At 47.1% G+C, this 14,833-nt stretch overlaps 1 protein-coding gene across 6 annotated transcripts in view; it reads left to right on the top strand.

The window, feature by feature from the left end:
* The window catches only part of STAT5B (signal transducer and activator of transcription 5B), a 68,178-nt gene that overhangs the window by 41,029 nt on the left and 12,316 nt on the right, over positions 1-14,833 (top strand). For 5 of the 6 annotated variants that reach the window (XR_003506692.1, XM_027516876.1, XM_027516879.1 and 2 more), the window contains exons 3-12: positions 1,638-1,794; positions 2,936-3,025; positions 4,129-4,303; positions 7,718-7,848; positions 8,080-8,231; positions 8,677-8,832; positions 9,238-9,417; positions 9,775-9,862; positions 9,943-10,065; positions 10,722-10,814. Coding sequence is in view for 5 of the 6 variants with exons in the window: in XM_027516876.1 (XP_027372677.1) it covers positions 1,638-1,794; positions 2,936-3,025; positions 4,129-4,303; positions 7,718-7,848; positions 8,080-8,231; positions 8,677-8,832; positions 9,238-9,417; positions 9,775-9,862; positions 9,943-10,065; positions 10,722-10,814 (1,345 nt within the window). In the remaining variant the exon portion in view is untranslated. The remainder of the gene's footprint in view (positions 1-1,637; positions 1,795-2,935; positions 3,026-4,128; positions 4,304-7,717; positions 7,849-8,079; positions 8,232-8,676; positions 8,833-9,237; positions 9,418-9,774; positions 9,863-9,942; positions 10,066-10,721; positions 10,815-14,833) is intronic. The other variant, XM_027516881.1, reaches the window with a different exon arrangement.

The following is a 14,833-nucleotide window of genomic DNA, read 5'->3' as shown; positions in this document are numbered from 1 at the left end:
ATCTAAAATTTCATTTAGTAGATTTCCCATGTAGTCTTCTTACCAAACGAACGTTAAAAGACTTATGTTGATGTCAAGGAAAACTGGAATTTTATTCGGTTATGGGTTTAAGAATATAAAGATTTTAAGTAAAACATCTTCAGTTCTTCATGTTTAAGCTAAGAAAGTTTATGTGTGTGTGTGTGTGTGTCTGTATATATATGTATATCTATACATATACGGAAGAGAATTAAGTTTTAAAGTACGAGAACTGGTAGTACTTGATTTCCGTGAGTTTTGCTTAGAGATTGGCTCTTCTCAAGAGTAGATTCACTACTCAGTGATCTGTGGTGACCTCAATGGTAAAGAAATCCAAAAAAGAGGGGATATATGTATACATACAGCTGATTCACTTTGCTGTACGATAGAAACAAACACACCATTCTAAAGCAACTATACTCCAAAATATTCTTTTGAAGAGTGGATTCCTCAGACGAGGAGCATTATTGCCATTCAGAACAGAGGTGCAGGGCTGCTTCCATTCCTTCAAGGCTTTTATTTAGACATATTTGGTACATAGCAACACATATTTAAAATTTGGCTTTCTCTACTGCTTTCTCAAGAGGGCAGATTTGAGCATATTGTTTGATGAAGTAATGCTACCAGTGCTTTGGTGTAGCTGTCTGTGTCCCTGTTAGAAATTAGTTTCTGCCTAACTTCAGGGCTGTGTAGAGATGACAGAGCTGCCTAGCTATCACCAGATCTCGTGTTTGGCTGCAGACCCACCAGCAGTAATGAATGTTATTTCAATCTGACAGCTGTTAGGTTTCTTCAGCAAGCAGAGTTAAGTAATTTAGTACTGCCCAATAGCAATTGTTGCTTAAGTTGTTTAAAAAAAGAAAGAGAATCAGAGATGGGGAGAGGGGGAAGAGTGGGGGAAGGAAGAGAGAGGAGGAGGAAGGGAGGGAGGGAGACCACCCAAGCCCTGCTACCAGTTAAGTGGCTCTGAAATACTACGAAGCCTGTAAAGTGATTTTTCTGGTTCATTGCAGGAGTCAGCACTGCCTACATGTCCGAAATCTGCAGCTAGTGATACAAATGCCTGCCTTGTGTGAATACTTGCAGGCTTCATCTGTCTTAATATCATATTTCCAGGGCTTCTTAGAAGTAACTCCGTTAACTCACCTGTCTTTACTTAAGAAATACCCCATGTGAAATTAGCAACACACACAAGTTGAGGCTGGCAAAAACACACAGAACATTCTTGACCCTCTGCCCCCTTCCACCCTTAAAGGGATAACTATAAATAGGAAATTATCAGAGTCCTTATTTCCTTCAGAGCACACAAAGCACTTTCCTTTTCCCTTCATTCCTAGAAGCGAATAGCATAAGCACCAGAGCGAGTCAGTAGGAGAACGGGCAGTCCACTGCAAAGAAAAAAGAGAAAATATACTATACCTTCCACTAAGGTAACTAGTGGATTGGAAATAGACTTATGTAGATATCTAGTCAGTTTGAATTGGACTGTTGCCTAAAATTTGCAGTGAGCATTATAAATAAATCACTTGAGCCCCAGAAAAGGTGTGGTGCATTGAGGCTGCATTTATACAGGCTGTGTGCATGTATGTATACATATGTATGTAATTTCTTTCCCCTAGGGACTCAATAGATCTTGATAATCCACAGGAGAACATTAAGGCCACCCAGCTCCTGGAGGGCCTGGTGCAGGAGTTGCAGAAGAAGGCAGAGCACCAAGTGGGGGAAGACGGGTTCCTACTGAAGATCAAGCTGGGGCACTACGCCACACAGCTCCAGGTGGGCGTGAGTTCGTGGCCACGCTCCATGTGAGCCCCAGGCCACACTCTTCCCTGCAGGGGCTCTTCCTTCATCCAGAGGTTTCTCTCTCTCCTTTCACCCAAGGTTGCCAAGCCACATGTGACATGTGTAAAGTTCTTATTGTTTGGTTTTGTGATTGTAGCTGCCATTTTTAAACGTTTTATTTGAAAACCATTTCAAATTTATAGACAGTTACAAGATTGATACTGAGAACATATGCTCAGACTCACCATTATTAACATTTGCTATACGACATTCTCCCTCTGCGCACATGCATGTACAGACACACACGCAGGCGCGCACACACTTGCACAAATGCGCGCACATGCACAGATGTGCACACAGACGTGCACAGTTTTTCATCACTCGAAAGTTGTGTGCCTCATGCCCCTTTGTCCCTCAAGTGCTCCAGTGTCTACTTTCTAAGCATATGAACCTTCTGTTACGTAGTTACAGTACAGTTACCAGCTGACTTACTAACATCTTTTGGGACATTTTTCTCCCCCTCCAGTCCAAGATCGTGTTCAAGATCGCTTATTGCCTATAGTTGTCATGTCTCTTTAAGGAACCATTTGTCAGTCTCCCTTTGTCTTTCATTGCATTGACATTTTAAAAGTAATTCAGCTCCTCTGTTTTTTAAAGGTAAAATGTGCCTTATTTGGGGTTTGTATGACTTTTCCTCACGATTAGATCCAGGGTACACACCCCTGATCAGAATTGGAAATAAGTGATGTTGTGTCCTCCTCAGACTATCACATCCAGAGGTGTACTGCGTCCACCTTGTCCTCCTCGGTGGCAGTAATTTTGGTCGCTCAATCAAGGTGGTGTCCGGTTTCTCCTCTGATATGGCCTTTTAAAAATGTATTCTATTCCCAAGCATGGTTCCCTTACTTTAAGCAATTTAAGATGTAAGAAGTAAAATAATTTTACCTTCCTCTTGTAATTGAGTTTCCCACAACATGCTTTTCTTGTCCCCATTCACACTGGAAGAGCAGCAGTTCTCATGGTTGTGTTACGAAACGTCTCCTCCATCCTGAGCTCTGGCCCTCTGCTCTGAGGTGAGGTTCTGCCCCATAGCATGAAGCAGAACAAAGTGATGTTTGCTCTTGGATTCTTTCAGAACACATATGACCGCTGCCCCATGGAGCTGGTGCGCTGCATCCGCCATATTTTGTACAATGAACAGAGGCTGGTCCGAGAAGCCAACAATGTGAGTGCCCTGTGGGCTTGGGAAGTCCTTTCTGGCTCAGCTCTTCCTGGGCCCAGCTTTGTCAGGATCTCTCAGGGTGCATCTGTTGGTGTCTCTATAAACAGAGCCTTGTCCTAAGAGCACAAAGGAAATAGAAAACTGATCTCTGATCTTGACTGGCTTGTAACCTTGATGAGATCGCAACCACAAAACAATGTGAACAAGTGCAAAATAATTTAACCCCAATTGAATAGTGTTTGAGGAGAGGCACGCTTATATTCAAGGATCCCTGGTGGTTCTGTTGGTAAAGAATCTTCCCACAGTGCGAGAAACCTAGGTTGGATCCCTGGGTCAGGAAGATCCCCTGGAGAAGGGAATGGCTACCTACTCCAGAGTTCTTGTCTGGAGAATTCCATGGACCAAGGAGCCTGGCAGGCTACAGTCCATGTGGTCACAAAGAGCTGGACACAGCTGAGCGACTCACACACACACATGCTTATATTCAGATGAGATTGCTTAAGAACAGCCCCTTCTCGGCCCGCCTCAACCTGGTGTTGAAGGAATAGATCCACCCAGGCCAGGTCGATGACTCAATCCACACAGCGCTTGTTGATGCCTTGCCCGTGACTTCACTTGGGGTCTCCAGAACGCCGCCCCTGAGCAGTTCACACTCTTGGCGCAGTCACGAGGTCTTGAGGGAGGACACAGATGACATGTGTTCACACAGCCGTGTCCCCCGCTGTGCCCCCAGCACCTGGCACAGTTGGCGTCCAGTGAATGACTCTGAAATGAGGGGTCATCATTATTAGTAGGAAAACTCCTGAGACACATTGAGTTCTGGTCTCCAAAGAGAACTCAGATGTCTCCTGCATGTAGGTCAGAGCCTTTCTGCAACACTTTATGAAGATGCTATAGTCCACCAGGTCTCCGGTTGCTCTTCTTCTTCTCACTCTGCCCAACTCTCACAAATAACATTTTCAGTTCTCTGACTCAAAATTTAGCTTTTGGCGTCTCGGCCCTGTTATAGTGCGAGCATCGCCCTTTGGGACTAAGGCCTGAGGCTTCCTCCCATCCTCTCTGCCCGGCTCACTGCCACCCGCACTGTCTCTCTGCTCTGTCTCCAGGGTACTTCTCCGGCTGGAAGTCTCGCCGATGCCATGTCCCAGAAACACCTTCAAATCAACCAGACATTTGAGGAGCTGCGACTGGTCACACAAGACACAGAGAATGAGCTGAAGAAGCTGCAGCAGACTCAAGAGTACTTTATCATCCAGTATCAGGAGAGCCTGAGGATCCAGGGTGAGCCTGGTGTGGGAGGGTGGTGCGTGTCCGGAGGACCAGAGTGAGGACTGGCAAGAAGCTGGTTGGTTTAGAACAGGACCAGTTCTCCATTTAGAGGTGTTTTCCTCTCTCTGGGGTAGCAGAGAATCCTTTGCGTTGAAGGCAGCGCTGGAGGTTGAGGCCTTGGAAGGGACAAATAGAGGCACTGGTCCTGGGAGAGAAGGTGGGGTCTCACTCTGGCCCCCCACACCCAAGTTGCTGCTGGTCTGTGAGGAAAGGCATTTCCTCTTGTGGGAAGGGGCATACAGACTAAGGAAACAGTATCAGATGGCACTTTGTACGTGGCAGGCATTTTCAAAGTGGTGCTTTATTGAAATGGTAAACTTTCTGAACAGGGAGAGTATTAGGGACAGAGAGCTGTGTTCTACAACCTTTTAGTATCGTTTTGTTCGGTTATTCAGACAGGCCGTCCTGGGGCAGAGCAACTAGTGCATCTCAGTTAGCCCTGTAGACAGAGGAGCCCCTACCTGGGGTAAATCCTGCTGGTGCCTTGGTCAGAATCAGTCTGGAAGGTGTGGAGCCCCACCAGCACCCCCTATTGACCCTTCAGAGTTTGGCAGTGTGACTTTAATACAGGGGTGCTTGGGAGATGCCAAGGGTTTGGTTCCAGACCACTACAATAAAGTATTGCAGTAAAGTAATTCACATGAATTTTTTGGTTTCCCAGCGCATATATGTTATGTTTATACTACACTGTAGTCCAGTAAGTGTGCAATAGTATTGTCTAAAAAAAATTGTACGTGCCTCAATTTTAAAAATGCTAATGAGCCCAACCTTCAGTGAATTGTAGTAGTAACATCAAAGATCACTGGTCACAGATCACCGTAGCAAATATATTAATAATGAAAAACTCTGAAATAGTGCAAGGATTACCAAAATGTGACACAGAGACAAGAAATGAGCCAATGCTGTTGGAATAAACAGCATCAGTAGACTTGCTTGCCACAAGGTTGCTGCAAGCATTCAATTTATATTAAAAAAAAGAACACAGTATCTGTGAAGTACAATATATTGCACCAGGATAAAATGAAGTGGCCCTGTAGTTTCCTCTCCCTGGTTACGTGCCCTGCTCAAAACCTCAGAGACGCTTTGGCTCAGCCAGCCAGCCATGAAACCACATGTCCTTCTCTACTACCATGCCTGTGGGCTCCATTTTAGAACTGTATTAATACCACTTATTCTTTCTGTTTTCTGCGGAAGAATATAAATTTGTTGAGAAGGGACAGTCTTTTATCTCTGTACCCTAAGATTTGTTGTCTTTGTTGTTTGTTGTTGTAGTACAGTCACTAAGTTTTGTCCAACCCTTTGGGACTTCATGGACTGCAGCACGCCAGGCTTCGCTGTCCATCACCGTCTCCCAGAGCTTGCTCAAACTCATGTCCATCGAGTTGGTGATGCCATCCAACCATCTCATCCTCTCTCGTCCTCTTCTCCTCCTGCCCTCAATCTTTCCCAGCATCAGGGTCTTTTCCAATGAGTTGGCTTTTCGCATCAGATGGCCAGAGTGTTGGAGCTTCAGCTTCAGCATCAGTCCTTGCAATGAATATTCAGGATTGATTTCCTTTAGGATTGACTGGTTGGATCTCCTTGTAGTTCAAGGAACTCTGAGGCCAGCACAGCCCAAGTCAGAGCTGGTGTTGAGTGAATGACGGAGGATAACTCTGGCATGTCTTCTTCCCATCTGCATTCATACCAGGCTGACCCCCTCCTAAATTAGGAAACAGGAGATTCAGGCTCTTATTTCTACCCAAGGCCATTGACTGGCTGACAGAATGGATGATCCGCTTCTTGGGTTTTCTGTTTGCTACTTGTGAGGTTGGGTTTGTCCCCATCATGCAATGTCAGTTCAGTCTCATTTATCAGGTGCACCCATCAGAAACACAGATGACTGATCTGTTTGTGTGAGGGCAGTCTCAGCTCCCTCCAGTGGAGCAGACAATTGCCTCACGTCTCCTGGCGTCCTTCCCAGAAGCTTCTGCAATTTGCCAGGAGAGACTTAAGTGGGTCACTTGCATAAGGAAGCCAGGTCCCGGTGTTGGGATTATCACTGTCTCCCTGTGGGTGGCAGGATTCCGAGTGGCTGTCCAGATTGTTCTGCTCCATTCCTTGCCTGCTCAGTCCCCTGCAGTCAGAATGGAGCCATATTTCTAAGTTCTCTTGAATAGAGTTGCTTTAGTCTGTCCCAGCCCTGTGTGTCCATAGGACCGGGTCTTGGCCATGTGACATGGCCCTCAGAGGCCTGCAAGGAGCTTGACCAAGACTTGCTGACTGACGCTCACGTCTTCTAGACTCAGCCCCAGTGAGGTCCCTGGGATGTTCAGAAAGGCCATTGGCGAGGGTAGGATGCCAGCACTGGGGACAGTGGTTACCTGTGGAGGGAGGGATGGGGTTGCCAGCAGGGGAGGGGTACGGGTGCTTCACCATGGAAGTGCCTGATTTCTTAAGCGGCTTCTTGATACACAGGTGTTTCTTGTATCATCCTCTCTACTTCCTGTGTCTTAAGTATTTCATCACAGGTTGTTTGCAGAGGGAGTCAGTGAGGCCTGGTTACATATTCCTGCCATTGATGAGCGGCCTGAGAGCTGGTGTGGAGAGAAATTGCCTCTCTCTCCTGAGAGAATCTCACTGCTTTTGTGTCCCCAGTGGCCCCGACTCTCTCTGTGTCTCATTTCCGGTTGGTTAGCTGAGCTCACAGTGACCAACCTGGTTAAGCATGTTAGGGACCTTCACTACCTGAAGAAAACCCCCTTCCCTGAGGAGAGGCTGCCAAGCCTGGTAGTCAGGACAAAGCCCACGGACCAGAGGCTTCTCACGAGGCTGTGCCCGTGAGGTTGGGGCTGAGAGCTGCTCCATCTGCCTTTCATCCCCTCATGTAACCCATTAACCATAACTGACTTCCCTCGGGGGCCAATGGTGCCGGGCAGCTTCCTGAGCATTTTCTGTCTCATCACTTAGCAGCAGCCGCTGAAGTAGATGCCTCATGATGCTCCCCTTTTACAGATGGGAAAACTGAGGCACAGGAGAGTGGGGTGACTTGCCCAAGTTCACCACCTGGTGAATGGCGGGGTTCACTTCAGACCAGACATGGTGGCTCCAAGCCAGACCACGCATTGGGTGAGGCAGGCTAAGTAGGGGGTTGGCCAGGGCAGGCTTCTCCTCAGCTGTCCCCCAGGCTTCCATCTCCCCACTCCCTGAGAGGAGCTCAGGGTCGGGCCACAGGGGCCAGAGTCTTCTCATCTACGGGCCCCGTTGCTGTGGAACCTGACTGGCCGCTGGTCAGACATGTCCCCTCGAGGGTCTTGCCTCCAGAACAGATGGGCTCCCGGCTGGACCGGGGAGGTCATGGTCGTGGTGTCCTGTCCCCTCCTCCAGCTCAGTTTGCCCAGCTGGCCCAGCTGAACCCCCAGGAGCGACTGAGCCGGGAGACGGCCCTCCAGCAGAAGCAGGTGTCCCTGGAGGCCTGGCTGCAGCGCGAGGCCCAGACGCTGCAGCAGTACCGCGTGGTGAGTGGGCTCAGCGTCCCTCCCCTCCCGCAGGGGCAGTGACACCCTGAGCTGTCCTGGGGACCCTGAGGGAGGCAGAGAGCCAGGAGGAGAGCGGGACCCAGCAGAGCAGGAGGCCCCGGCCTTCTTCCCCATGGGGCCTGAGGGGGAGAGTCGGTCTGGGAGGAGGAGGCCCTGCAGGGCTGTTCTGAGAGCCCAGAAGGGCCGGCTGAGCCACCCCCCGACCCTCAGGAGCTGGCCGAGAAGCACCAGAAGACCCTGCAGCTGCTGCGGAAGCAGCAGACCATCATCCTGGATGACGAGCTGATCCAGTGGAAGCGGCGGCAGCAGCTGGCGGGGAACGGAGGGCCCCCCGAGGGCAGCCTGGATGTGCTACAGTCCTGGTACCAGGGGTGGGGGGCGGGGAGGGGCAGGCAGCAGAGTGGTGCTGCCAGCTGCTGTTTGCGCCCACGTCTACATGAGCAGCTGGCTCCCTCTGTCTGGGCACGGGTCTTATCCCACCAGTGGTGTGTTTGATGCTGACGCTGGTGTCCCTTTCTGTGCCCCCTCCCCTGGGAGGATGCTGGGGTGGGGCCAGGTGGCAAAGTGGCACTCAGGCTGGTTGGACCCCAGTCAGTGTCGCTCCTCCTGGGTGTTTCTCTGGTTTTTTTGGAAGGCAGGGCATCTCTGCTGTGCCCAGTGCACAGGCGAGGTGGCTCGGGCACCAGGCCTTCCTGGGGGTGGAGCTGGGTGTGGGCCTTGTGCCCGCCTGGGCGCCTGCCAGCTTCTGGCCTGGAGGACGGGGGTGAAGCCCGTGTCCTTCCCTTGGGCCCTGGGGCTCGGATTCAGGTGTGAGAAGTTGGCGGAGATCATCTGGCAGAACCGGCAGCAGATCCGCAGAGCCGAGCACCTCTGCCAGCAGCTGCCCATCCCCGGCCCCGTGGAGGAGATGCTGGCTGAGGTCAACGCCACCATCACTGACATCATCTCAGCCCTGGTGACCAGGTGACTCCTGGCCATGCCCCGCTCCCATCTGGTTGCCCTGGGTGGGGGGCAGCAGGGTCTTTGCAGATGGGGAGCTCTGGCTTAAATCCTTCAGTTTCTGCCTCACACCCTCCTCCCATCCCTCTCCATTCTCTGTTGCTATGGCCTCTTGCTGTCGACCTCACCCAGTATTTCTCGTGGACACTACACGGGCATTTGTCTCCTGCAACTCCTTTCAGCTGCTGAGTTCCTTTCACTGCCTCCCTTCCCGCCAGCTCCCCTGACTCACAGTGGCCCCAGGGAGGGTGGACTGTCCGCAAACCCTCCCTTCACCTGCTCAGCCTGGTGCAAGGCAGCCTCCCCACGTGGAAGGTGGGGCCAGAGTCCTGTCCCCTGAAGTGTCTCCTGTCCCTTGTGTCTCCGCAGCACCTTCATCATCGAGAAGCAGCCCCCTCAGGTCCTGAAGACCCAGACCAAGTTCGCGGCCACCGTGCGCCTGCTGGTGGGCGGGAAGCTGAATGTGCACATGAACCCCCCCCAGGTGAAGGCCACCATCATCAGCGAGCAGCAGGCCAAGTCACTGCTCAAGAACGAGAACACCCGCAAGTACGCTGCCCTGGAAACAGAGGGAAAGGGATCCCACCTCCTGGCAAGTCTAGGCCTGGCCCTTCCTATGTAGGAGTGCCACTAGCTCTCTGGCCTCTCCTAGCTCTCAGAGAAGGAATAAGGGTGTTCTTGTGTAAAGAAACTCTGATATAGTAGGCATATGTCTAAGGAAACTTCTTATGTGTTTTGTGTATGTTTACTTCTTATATCATTTATGCTGCGGAACCCTTATTTCCTCTTAAATGACTCAAGTTTTTGACAGTCTCCTTTATTTCCTCCCACCCCCAATATATTTGCTACCTCGTGTGTGCTGAGGCCCTGTCTGGGCGTAGAGTTGAGTCTGTTTCTCGCTTGCAGTGATTACAGTGGGGAGATCCTGAACAACTGCTGTGTAATGGAGTACCACCAGGCCACAGGCACCCTGAGCGCCCACTTCCGGAACATGGTGAGGATGGGGGAAGAGGAAGAGTGGGCTTTCCCTCTAGTCGCTTGAGGGCTTCATCCTCTCGTCTTTCTCCTTGGCAGTCCCTGAAACGAATTAAGAGATCTGACCGGCGTGGAGCAGAGTCGGTGACAGAAGAAAAATTTACCATCCTGTTTGAATCACAGTTCAGTGTTGGCGGAAATGAGCTGGTGTTTCAAGTCAAGGTGTGTGTGTGTGTGTGTGTGTGTGTGTGTGTGTGTGTGTGTGTGTGTGTACTTTATATCCCAAAAGAATTTTGACCTCAGAGTATCTTTTAATTTTTATTTTGGAAGTTCATTCACGTTGCATTAGTGTCAGGGGCACCTGCTTGTGATTACTGATGAATAGAAAGTGAGGAGACCTCATCCTTAGGGCTCTGTCTCTTAGATTCTTTTAAGACAGGAGCAAATAATAATGAAATGGAATAGCTAGAATTACAGGTAGAGGTGAACCCAGGGAAACATCACTCAGGACGGATTTGAGCACACTTAGTGTTAAATTTTAGACATCACTTTCTTGCTATTTTTTTCCAGGAAGTCTCCATCTTCTTTCTCTTTTCTATCTGTTCTCTAACTTCGAGAAACTTACTCCATACTTCAGAAATATCTAAGAAATATCTAAATCTCAAAATGTCATGCAGAAATATCTCTGCTAAAATACCTTAAATTTCTAAGACTGCGTAAATGTGACGTCTTGTTCCTGGAGCCGTTCCTATTCTGTGTTTGAGGGTGACATTTACTGAAACTTGGAGAGAGGATGCACGTGTTGTGATGGGAACAAAAGGAGAGAAGGGCAGAGCATGTGGCCGGGGACTCTCAGCCCTCCCCTGTGTCTCTTTCAGACCCTGTCTCTCCCAGTGGTGGTGATTGTTCACGGCAGCCAGGATAACAATGCGACGGCCACCGTTCTCTGGGACAACGCTTTTGCAGAGCCTGTGAGTGCGTTCCTTGGGCCTGAAGGTCTCAAGACCTTGACACTGGTGTCCTGAGTCCCTGTCAGTCTATCTGCACCAAAAGGCTTAGAAAAAAATGCTGTGTTCCTTAGGAAGCAGAATGGAGAGCATGTGGAAAGTAGAATGAGCAGGCGCTGGAAGAATGGCCAGGGTTTCAACTCAGGCCCCACCATTTCCTCACTCTGACCACAGGAAATTTCACTTGACCTCTCTGAGTCTTCCCATGAGTGTCTTCCCATAAGTGTCTTCCCATGAGTGTCTGCAACACAGGGAGAGTAATACTCCAGAGTGGTGTTTGGAAGATTCATCCACCAAGTGCTTGTCGCAGAGTCAGTACTCTGTGAACGTTATTTTGAATCCTGGGTAAAACCATGCCTGGAGTTTGGGGCTCCCCAGTTTCTTCCAGTGGTTGTGTACTTTATCAGGAAGTCACTTTCAGTTAGAAGTTGCTTCCTGTCATCGTCCCTCCAGTGACTGAGGGTGACATTTCATGTCTTTTCCAAATTCTGGCTCTATGACTCATCCCAAGTCTCAGGAAGAATGAGATGCTGTGTGTAAAGGAGTGAGTGTGATTCTGCGGATGTATCACCTCAGTACTGTCTGGATACCACTTGTGTGCAGCTGGCTTGATCATTTTCAAAACATGTCAATAGACAGAGTTCTGTGTGGTGCATATTTCCAGTATAAATTAGTCCAAAGAACCTGATGAAAGGTTATACTTGTTATTTGGGACATAAAAGTATCTCTTTCTCTAATGTGGCTCTAACGCGAAGAGTCTGACTTGGCATTTTCAACAGGGTTCTTTAGAGAACAATATTTTTGCTGCAGGGATGAGATTTTTAGCAGAAATTCTGCCATGCTTGTGCTATAAACCCTGTGTTTGAAGCTCTTTTTAAAAATATCTACCTAAGGAGCTCGAAGAGAGGATTTGATTGATTTGATTTGATCAAATCAATTTGATCAAATCCTCTATTGGATTTGATTGATCCAAGAGAGGATTTGGGAGAAACAGTCAATTAAAACAAGAAGATAACTATTCACCAACTGACTAGACTTCTTAATAAATAAGTATATGTATAGAAATGTATATATATAAACATTTATACATATATGAGAGAATTTGAGTAAGTGAGAATCAAAAGACAAGGAAAATTTGAAAAATTTTTTAAATATCTTGGGGACTTCCCTGGTAGTCCAGCAGCTAAGACTCCATGCTCCCACTGTAGGGGGCCTGGGTTTGATCCCTGGTCAGAGAACTAGATCCCACATGCTGCAACTAAGACCCGGCACAAACAAATAAAAGTTGAAAAAAGAAGTCTGCCTCCATTTGTCCTGATGATCCTCCTGGATAGGATTGCCACTCCTGCTCTCCTCTCCCTCCCTGCCTGACCCAAATCTCACTCCTTGTGTAACTCTGGCATCTCCTGCCATATGTCATTCCTGAAGGATGTTATCTAAATAAAAAAGCATTTTTAACATTTTCAGTTATGTTAATAACTAGTGTACATCTTACTGTATTTTAAAAAAAATTTTATTGAAGTATAGTTGATTTACAATGTTGTGTTAGTTTCTGATGTAAAGCAAAGTGTTCAGTCAGTCACTCATTTGTGTCTGAATCTTTGCAACCCCATTGGCTGCAGCATGCCAGGCTTTCATGTCCATCACCAACTCCTGGAAATTGCTAAAACTCATGTCTGTGGAGTCGGTGATGCCATCCAACCATTTCATCCTCTGTCGTCCCCTTCTCCTACTGCCTTCCATCTTTCCCAGCATCAGGGTCTTTTCCGATGAGTCAGTTCTTCGCATCAGGTGGCCAAAGGATTGGGGTTTCAGCTTCCAGTGAATATTCAGGACTGATTTCCTTTAGGATTGACTGGTTGGATCTCCTTGCAGTCCAAGGAACTCTCAAGAGTCTTCTCCATCACCACAATTCAAAAGCATCAGTTCTTTGGTGCTCAGCTTTCTTTATGGTCCAACTCGCACATCCGTACATGACTACTGGAAAAAACCATAGCTTTGACTGGACAGACCTTTGTTGGCAAAGTAATGTCTCTACTTTTTAATATGCTGTCTAGGTTTGTCATAGCTTTTCTTCCAAGGAGCAAATGCCTTTTATTTTATTTTATTTTTTTTTAATTTTATTTTATTTTTAAACTTTACATAATTGTATTAGTTTTGCCAAATATCAAAATGAATCCACCACAGGTATACATGTGTTCCCCATCCTGACCCCTCCTCCCTCCTCCCTCCCCATACCCTCCCTCTGGGTCGTCCCAGTGCACTAGCCCCAAGCATCCAGTATCGTGCATCGAACCTGGACTGGCAACTCGTTTCTTACATGATATTTTACATGTTACAATGTCATTCTCCCAAATCTTCCCACCCTCTCCCTCTCCCACAGAGTCCATAAGACTGTTCTATACATCAGTGTCTCTTTTGCTGTCTCGTACACAGGGTTATTGTTACCATCTTTCTAAATTCCATATATATGCGTTAGAATACTGTATTTATGTTTTTCCTTCTGGCTTACTTCACTCTGTATAATAGGCTCCAGTTTCATCCACCTCATTAGAACTGATTCAAATGTATTCTTTTTAATGGCTGAGTAATACTCCATTGTGTATATGTACCACAGCTTTCTTATCCATTCATCTGCTGATGGACATCTAGGTTGCTTCCATGTCTTGGCTATTATAAACAGTGCTGCGATGAACATTGGGGTACACGTGTCTCTTTCCCTTCTGGTTTCCTCAGTGTGTATGCCCAGCAGTGGGATTGCTGGGTCATAAGGCAGTTCTATTTCCAGTTTTTTAAGGAATCTCCACACTGTTCTCCATAGTGGCTGTACTAGTTTGCATTCCCACCAACAGTGTAAGAGGGTTCCCTTTTCTCCACACCCTCTCCAGCATTTATTATTTGTAGACTTTTGGATCGCAGCCATTCTGACTGGTGTGAAATGGTACCTCATAGTGGTTTTGATTTGCATTTCTCTGATAATGAGTGATGTTGAGCATCTTTTCATGTGTTTGTTAGCCATCTGTATGTCTTTTTTGGAGAAATGTCTATTTAGTTCTTTGGCCCATTTTTTGATTGGGTCGTTTATTTTTCTGGAGTTGAGCTGTAGGAGTTGCTTGTATATTTTTGAGATCAGTTGTTTGTCGGTTGCTTCATTTGCTATTATTTTCTCCCATTCTGAAGGCTGTCTTTTCACCTTGCTAATAGTTTCCTTTGATGTGCAGAAGCTTTTAAGGTTAATTAGGTCCCATTTGTTTATTTTTGCTTTTATTTCCAATATTCTGGGAGGTGGGTCATAGAGGATCCTGCTGTGATGTATGTCGGAGAGTGTTTTGCCTATGTTCTCCTCTAGGAGTTTTATAGTTTCTGGTCTTACGTTTAGATCTTTAATCCATTTTGAGTTTATTTTTGTGTATGGTGTTAGAAAGTGGTCCAGTTTCATTCTTTTACAAGTGGCTGACCAGATTTCCCAGCACCACTTGTTAAAGAGATTGTCTTTAATCCATTGTATATTCTTGCCTCCTTTGTCGAAGATAAGGTGTCCATATGTGCGTGGATTTATCTCTGGGCTTTCTATTTTATTCCATTGATCAATATTTCTGTCTTTGTGCCAGTACCATACTGTCTTGATAACTGTGGCTTTGTAGTAGAGCCTGAAGTCAGGTAGGTTGATTCCTCCAGTTCCATTCTTCTTTCTCAAGATCGCTTTGGCTATTCGAGGTTTTTTGTATTTCCATACAAATTGTGAAATTATTTGTTCTAGCTCTGTGAAGAATACTGTTGGTAGCTTGATAGGGATTGCGTTGAATCTATAAATTGCTTTGGGTAGTATACTCATTTTCACTATATTGATTCTTCCAATCCATGAACATGGTATATTTCTCCATCTATTAGTGTCCTCTTTGATTTCTTTCACCAGTGTTTTATAGTTTTCTATATATAGGTCTTTAGTTTCTTTAGGTAGATATATTCCTAAGTATTTTATT

The sequence above is a fragment of the Bos indicus x Bos taurus genome, chromosome 19 (genome assembly GCF_003369695.1).
Source record: "Bos indicus x Bos taurus breed Angus x Brahman F1 hybrid chromosome 19, Bos_hybrid_MaternalHap_v2.0, whole genome shotgun sequence".
In the NCBI taxonomy this organism is placed as follows: domain Eukaryota; kingdom Metazoa; phylum Chordata; class Mammalia; order Artiodactyla; family Bovidae; genus Bos; species Bos indicus x Bos taurus.
The sequence above is the reverse complement of the archived record's forward strand: the minus strand, read 5'-3'. Positions and strand labels throughout refer to the sequence as shown.